The 8477-nt window shown below is 47.6% G+C and overlaps 1 protein-coding gene across 1 annotated transcript; it reads right to left on the reverse strand.

Annotated features, from left to right (window-relative positions):
* Positions 1-544: 544 nt before the first annotated feature.
* LOC306924971 (stabilizer of axonemal microtubules 1-like) lies at positions 545-1909 on the reverse strand (the record flags this gene model as incomplete). Its single annotated transcript, XM_079503650.1, has 1 exon — positions 545-1909. One exon carries the CDS (start codon positions 1907-1909, stop codon positions 545-547), a length of 1365 nt encoding a protein of 454 aa, XP_079359776.1.
* Positions 1910-8477: the final 6568 nt, after the last annotated feature.

Genomic DNA, 8477 nt, shown 5'->3' on the forward strand with positions numbered 1-8477 from the left:
AACAAATAGTGAAAATAGCTGACTAAATTGGGTAAGGGGGGGGGGGAAAGTATCAAATGGTCCAGGTCAAAATTAGAGCAACAAAAGAGGAGCAACTGTCTGGCCGTCCCTGTGTGGGCCTGACCAGCCCTGCAGGTCAGCTGCAAATCCCCTGTCCCGTCAAGAAGAGAAGAGTGTACTGCTGCCACAGATAATTATAGCATACTCGTGTGTGCTCGCTGGAGCGAGCCAACAATAAATACATTTACAATTCAGGCATTTGGCAGACGCTCTTAATCCAGAGCGACTTACAGTAAGCAAGAACAAAAACATGGTAATACATCAAATACATCAAAATAGTCATCATGAATCATACGTATAAGCTATAAGAACATAACAGTGGAATATCTATATAATGAAACTATGCATATACACTATCGAGTGCTATGTCTACATAAAATGCTATCTAAATTACATACGTTTAGCCTTTGCATACGCCTGTAAGGTCACTGAGGCTAGGGCAAGTGCTACGGGCTAAGATAAGTAAATACATTCACTCTTTCATTCACTCTTCCACCTGCTTGAAGCACCGGTGTCCCCTGTCGTCGTACTCCTTGAAGACGAAGCCCGGGGGCGAGCTGAAGCTGGCGGGGCACACGTTGATCTGCTTGGGAGCGAACATCGTGCCGTACGTACTCATGGCCGCCTGCTTGTTCTCGCCGCTGAAGGCGGCCCGCGACAGGTGCAAGTTGTCGAAGGGCTTGATGCTCTCCCGGGTCGCTGGGGGTTGGGCTTGGAATTGATCCTGGTAGGCGGACGTGCCCCCGAACTTGTGGGTGACGAGGTGGTAATTGTCGAGAGGCATGATGGGCTCCCTCGTGCACTGTTCCCACGCCGGGAAGTGATCTTTGGACGTGGGGACGGTGTCCAGCCTCCCCTTCATCACGTACGTCGTCTTCGGCTTGAGGCTCTCCCGGGTCGACCGGGGATGGGCTTGGAATTGATCCTGGTAGGCGGACGTGCCCCCGAACTTGTGGGTGACGAGGTGGTAATTGTCGAGAGGCATGATGGGCTCCCTCGTGCACTGTTCCCATGCCGGGAAGTGATCTTTGGACGTGGGGACGGTGTCCAGCCTCCCCTTCATCACGTACGTCGTCTTCGGCTTGAGGCTCTCCCGGGTCGACCGGGGATGGGCTTGGAATTGATCCTGGTAGGCGGACGTGCCCCCGAACTTGTGGGTGACGAGGTGGTAATTGTCGAGAGGCATGATGGGCTCCCTCGTGCACTGTTCCCACGCCGGGAAGTGATCTTTGGACGTGGGGACGGTGTCCAGCCTCCCCTTCATCACGTACGTCGTCTTCGGCTTGAGGCTCTCCCGGGTCGACCGGGGATGGGCTTGGAATTGATCCTGGTAGGCGGACGTGCCCCCGAACTTGTGGGTGACGAGGTGGTAATTGTCGAGGGGCATTATGGGCTTCCTCTTGGACGACCCCCACGCCGGGAAGTGATCTTTGGACGTGGGGACGGTGTCCAGCCTCCCCTTCATCACATACGTCGTCTTCGGCTTGAGGCTCTCCCGACGGGCGGAAGGCTGCGCCTCGAACTGCTCCTGGTAGGCGGTTCTCCCCTCGAACTTGTTGGTCCGGAGGTGGTAGGTGTCCACGGGCAATATGGGCTCCCTCTTGCTGCACGTGGTCCCACGGTAGTGGTCCTGGGACGTGGGGACCGTGTCCAGCCGCCCCTGCATGACGTGCAGGCTCTCCGGCTTGGTGCTGGCGCGCGGCTGGTAGCTCTCGTAGATGGGGTACTTGCTATTGTACTCCGTGGGCATGTCGGTGCTCGCGTTCACCTTCTGGTAGATGGACGTGCGCTCCTCGACGCAGCGGTGGCGGCCGCAGTTGCATATGTCGCACAGGCACGAGGTTGCCATGATCGACGGCGGCGAGTTTAGACGACGTCTCCTGTCAGTAGATAATGAAGTGTTATGGTCCTCTGTCTTCGGTTTACTCGTGATGGAACGGAACTATGTATGGTCTGTTCTGACGCGCCGGTGATGTAACGATAGGCCCTCCTGCAGCACCATGTATGGTTTCCTGTACACCCGGAGTGCCCCTCACACGGGTGTGATTTTTAAGGGGCGCTAGTCCCACGTCTCAAGATTTGCCATTGACAATGAAAGGGGAATTCTGGTCAAATGTCTGCTAAAGCTTGTCCCCGTCATGATTTCTTCAGGTATCTTCAACTAAGGGATTATTATAATAAGGAAGTCAAAGGGAAGCCCTCCATAGAAGTGAATGGTATTGTCCAAATTATTAAAAATATATACAAGGGGAAACATATTCGAATTATATCAGCAATATATACGACTTTGATGAGTGGCAGTCATTCAACATAATATATTAAAAAGAAAAAAGAACTAGACATAGAAATTACAGAAAAAGATTGGGCTCATATGTGGAAAATGCACCAATCATCTACCAATTCACGGATATGGAGGGAATTCTCTTGGAAAAATCTTTGCAGGTTTTTCATAACACCAAAAATTAAGAGCAAGCAGTTGAAGCAACATATACAATGTTGGAGGGGTTGTGGAGATGAAAATGTGGATCACTCACATGTGTTCTGGAAATGTCCCAAAATTGTGTCTTTTTGGAAAGTGATACATGATCAGATACAAAAGGTGTTGGGTTATGAGGTGCCTATGAAGTGTGATGTTCTGTATTTAGGAAACTTGATGGGGGGAAAGATACGAGGAGAGGATAGGTATCTGGTAAACATTTTATTGGCGGCAGGAAAGAAGGCTATCACAAGGAAATGGGGACAGAAGGAGCCTCCAACACAGGGACAATGGGAGGAGTTGTTCAGGAGATACAGCTCATGGAGAAACTGACACATCGCCTGAGACTGCAGGAGGAACAAATGGAGGACAAATGGTCCAAATGGACAATATTTAATGACCTGATCATGAACAGTGAGGGCATGGGGGAATGAGGAACACCAGAATATGTCTAGGAATATGTGAAATAATGAGCAAGGTTTGATACGCATTGTCGACTTTATTGTTTTTTTATTTTTTGTTTTTCATGTTTGTTTGTGCTATGTTTGTCCTTTGTTATTGTGTGTTTGTTCAAAAAATTAATAAAAATCTAAGTGATAAAAAAAAAGAAGCTTGTCCCCGCCCGTCTCAATATTTGTCATTGACAATGAACGGAGAAATGACGTCAAAATGTAGCTAAATATGACGTAAATTAAACATCAAAACATTAAACACCATTGACATTGAAGGGAAAATTTACGTCATATGTAAACAAGCAAATCAGCCAACCAATCACAGGCAACAGGCATTCTGATTGGCCAGTATGAGATGATCCATGATGATGTATGATGATAAGAGCTGATAATTCCGCTAAATATGACGTAAATTAAACATCCAAAACATTAAATGCCATTGACAAGGGAAAACTTACATCATATGTAAACGAGCAAATCGGCTAACCAATCACATGTTGGTGTGAGCGCTTGGCCAATAAGGGACCACCTTATTTACCTTATGTAGCAATGTCAAATGTCCACTAACATAAATTGATGTATAATGATAAGAGCGCCCCTCACTTCACACGGGTGTGATTTTTAATTTACAAGATTGATAGTAGATGATGATAATATATGGTTGATGTTGCCAAGGAATCTAATAGGTTAAGCCAGAGGCATCTAATAGAAGAGTTACGATATTGAGGGGGCAGAAACCGAGCGCTCGAGCGCTGTTCATGCAGCCTGGAGAGGGACAAGCTGGAGTTGGAAATACATTGTTTTCAACGAGGGCGGCGCAAATAAGAGCAATTTTAGGCTTGTGTGCAACATGCCAACTGTTTTAAAGTATTGTACAGTAACAACTAAAGTCTCTGTAATGTTTATGTTGTACGATTACTATACAAAACAATCTAAAATAAAGGGATTTAAGATCATTAAAGCTGGGCTGTTGCCTGAGTCCAATGCATTTCTGCCTATACTTCCGGTCCAGGACTTTCTCAATAGAAGTCTATGTAGGAGAGCCTCCATTGGACTGGCCCCATGAAGTGAATGGAGTTTTCGTAACTTGTCGGCTCTGGGTTAAGCTAACCTTATAATACGGATTCACTACCGAGACCTACTCGCACAGAATAACAGCATCCACAAGCGCCCACCTAGCTTGCCATGGACTATCTCAGAAATACTAGGATTCAAGTGATTGACAGCTCTTCATCCCTCATAAACCAGCTACCTAATACCTATATAGTCCTTTTTCATAAAACACAAGTTCTCCCTAAGGCAATGGTGAACCTCTCCCAACAGTTCTCCCTAAGGCACTGGTGAACCTCTCCCAACAGTTGAGTACAATGCATTAACATTACATAAAACACAAGTTCTCCCTAAGGCAATGGTGAACCTCTCCCAACAGTTCTCCCTAAGGCACTGGTGAACCTCTCCCAACAGTTGAGTACAATGCATTAACATTACATAAAACACAAGTTCTCCCTAAGGCAATGGTGAACCTCTCCCAACAGTTCTCCCTAAGGCAATGGTGAACCTCTCCCAACAGTTGAGTACAATGCATTAACAGTGCATGTCAATTATTCTTACCCAACAACAACACAATAATATTGTAGCCTCAGTTGGCATATACAGAAGGTTTACTGTCTATGCATTTGGGGGGGTAAAACCCTTCCCATATTTGCATACTGGGCCCTGATTGAATCCCCAATCCCCACAACTTCGGGGGCAGCGAGATCCAATCACAACAAAGCGGGGCCAGATTAATCTGTATACCATGGCAGATCATTCCGGTTTCCAGGCTAATTGTTTATTGCTATTTTTGATGGACACTGGCACCTCCTATGCCCAGCTTTGTGTGTTTGTGTGAATTATAGCGATGATTTGATTGGCTGATCACTTCACAGCGATGATTTGATTGGCTAAGCAAAGTACATATTGAGGATAAAAACCGTGAGGGCAGAAAAGTGAAGACGCAAATTGCGATTGGCCGAAACGTGATGATGTATGATGACAAGAGCGCCCCTCACTTCACATGGGTGTGATTTCTTTCCCATTATGTCTTGTTAATACCATGTCAAGGAACCGAAACCTAAGGATTTTACATGTATGTGATGTAACAAATACAGCCTTGAATCTTGAATCGACAGTCATATATCCCAGGTGAAATCTCAAACGCTGTAAAGCAAAGAAGAAGAGGCCTGATATGAAGTGTCAAACTCTGCAGCGCACAGTGTGACGTACAAGTGAGGGAAAAAATGAATCAATTTAGCTGTATAACAGTCGCCCACACTGTGAATGAACCCACTGCCAGGCAACCGCACAAGGGCCCTATAGCCTCTCTCTCTCTCTCTCTCTCGCACGCACACGCACGCACGCACACACACACACACACACACACGCACACGCACACGCACACACACACACACACACACACACACACACACACACACACACATACATACATACATACATACACACACACACGCACACGCACGCACACACAAAGGGAGAGCACAGCAGCGATGATGATGATGATGGTGACGATGATGATTTTGACACATAGCTATGCCACCCACAGTTGTGCCTGCGCGAGGGCAGAGCGCATCAAACTGAGCAAGTGTAACACATGCTCTGTGTCAGCCGTCCTCCCCTGCACTGGCATGTAGCACATGACACATAACTGCAACCACCCACAGGCCTGCTGTCTGTACGGCACGCAGGCCCAGATAGTGGGGATAGGATGGGACTGGGGCTGTGTGACTTGTATTGGTATTAATATCGTTGAGGAGGACCAACTGTCCCCATAAAAGTATAGTGTCAAATTTGGGAAATAAGACAATTTGTGAGGACACTTTTCCTGGTCCTCATAATAAGAGAAGAGTTTGTTTTGTGGTTAAAGAAGAAGGAGAAAAAAAACCTGATTTGGGGTGTTGCAATTAGGACATTATTCAGGTTGGGGTTAGGTTTAAGCAGGGGTTGGAGTTATGTTTGATTTATTACTTAAAATGCTAATTGAATAATATCTTCATAAGTAATACAAACGTGTGCGTGTGTGCGTGCGTGTGTGTGTGCGTGCGCACACGCGCGCTTAGTAGGGGGTATAGCGACGACCAAGGACATGGACACATGCAGACAGCTTGTGCTCTACGGGTGCCTGCGGGGGCAAACTTGCGCGTGTCCGTGATAAATGGCTTGGTTGGTCTGTATATTGTGTATAAGTATTTTTTGTTTGGTTTGTTATTTCGCTCAGATTTACGGCTATAATATACCCGTAAAAATATCACCAGGCTATAGGATGTCTCTCTCTTCCCTTCTCCTTTAACCCCCACGCTTTCTAATAATGTCAGGCAGTCTCACGTCTCCAGCTCTCTCTCTCTCTCCCCCGCCTACTGTATTTCTTCTCTCCCACTCTGCACACACACACACCTGTCGTGTACCATTCCTCCCGTGTGTTATGTTACAGTGTATGAGATGGAATTGTTTCAGACACACACCTTTGGGTGTGTCATGGTTATGTGTCCCTTGCCTGGGGCTGTGTTGTGGGTATATTGGGTAGTAGGAGGGGTCTGTATGTTGTGGCTGATATCCAGGCCACTGCATGGGGGTGGGTGTGACCCGGCCTGGGCCTGGAGTGGGCCGGTGGTGCTGAGTGTGTGTGTGTGTGGCGGGGGGTGGGTGGTTTGAGTGTAATGGAGCCCGCACACCACAGGTATAAGAAAGACGTTCTTTATTGAAAATTCTGACAACGTTTCGATCTATTTGATCTTCATCAGGTCATCATATACCCACTGAAGTTTCTTTAGCCCAGCACCCAGCCTGTCGATGTGCGTATTCTACGTCCGCTCTGGTTTGAGTGTAATACCAGAATTCTCACCTCAAAACACAGCCGCCTCGGGCGTACAGCCGGCGTAGCGGCTCTGCCTGGTATTCCTAAACGTAACCTCAGTAAACTATGCCTAAACGGTTAAACCTAACCTTATTCCTGACCTTAACCTCAGTAAAACGGTGCCTAAACGGTTAAACCTAACCTTATTCCTGACCTTAACCTCAGTAAAACGGTGCCAAAACCTATAACCCTATTCCTAAACGTAAGCCCAGTAAACCTATATGCCTAAACTTACAGTATGTCTAAACCTTATTCTCATGCTGTAAAACATATACAAGAATACAAGAACCTCCCCACCGACGGGAAAAAATGAGGGCGAGCGTGTTTTGGCGAGCATTCTGGTTACCGGCCTGCATCAGCCTGTTGTGCAGGGATGGCTAATTGAAGTTGAGAGTTAGAGAGAGAGAGAGAGAGAGCTGGCCTGGACTTGTGCTGGAGTGCAGTCTTTGCACACATGCGCACACATGAACACATATACAAACACCACATACAGTATATACTGTACATAAGCATGCACACACACACACGCACACACACACACACACACACATCAGCTTAATCTAATTCTGGCCATGCTATGACACATGACAGGGAATGACAGGGAGAAAGAAAGAATGAACGAAAGAGGAGGAGAGAAACACATCGGATGATGAGCGTGCCAAATGGAAAAAGGTGTGCGAGAGAGACAGCTGGACGAGATTAACGCCAATCAGCGACAGAGGAGACGGGCTGAGTGGACACAAGGAGAGAGGGTGCATGCGGGTGCTTTTGGTCAGTGAGGGGTTAGAGAGAGGGCGAAGAGGAGAGAGAGAGACGGAACCGGGGAATGGAGACTGAGGCCAGGGGAAGCTCTGTGCTGTGCCAATAGGAAGAGTTTGTTCCTCATTGAGATACAGGAGACAGTGTCAACATAGACGCTGTGCCCAATATAGCTACTGTCACACGGCCAGGCATACCTCTCTCACTCTCTCTCTCTCCTTAACTCCTGCACCCTGCCTTCACACCCACTCTCTCACTCACATTCCCCCCTCTCCAAATGAACAGGTTGCATTCTACCCCTCTCCCTCTCTCTCTCGCCCCTGGCCTGTCCATCAATGTCATGCCCCGGGTCGTGGCTAAATGAACCCATCTTCATTCCTTTTTCTCTCTTTTCTTTTCCTTCCATAACCCCCCCCCCCTTCTCTCTCTCTCTCTGTATTACACGCTTGACGCCCAGCCAGACATTGGTTTAATATAACACACATTCTCCGTGCCTCTCGCATTACCCTCTCTTTCCAAACTCCCACCGGCCCTGAGCCCCATCATGCACACTTTCACATGCGGGCTCTAGCCGCTCGTTTTTTCCGTAGGCTACTCTTTGCCCCACCGCAAAAGGAGCCTTTTATTTAGTTCTTTAACGTCTACCTCATCGCCATGGCAATGCAGTGGTACGAGAGAGAGCACTGTGGTCCCTCCGTCTGGGAGCCAGCCGGCTGATGATCTGATGAAAGTCGCGGCAACTCATGCCAGCTTTCATTCAGGTGGCGTGGCCTCTGGAACCTGAAAGAAAGCACAAAGTACAAAAATGTACCCGTGCTGT

Source organism: Electrona antarctica (assembly GCF_951216825.1).
Source record: "Electrona antarctica genome assembly, chromosome: 6".
Taxonomy (NCBI): Eukaryota; Metazoa; Chordata; class Actinopteri; order Myctophiformes; family Myctophidae; genus Electrona; species Electrona antarctica.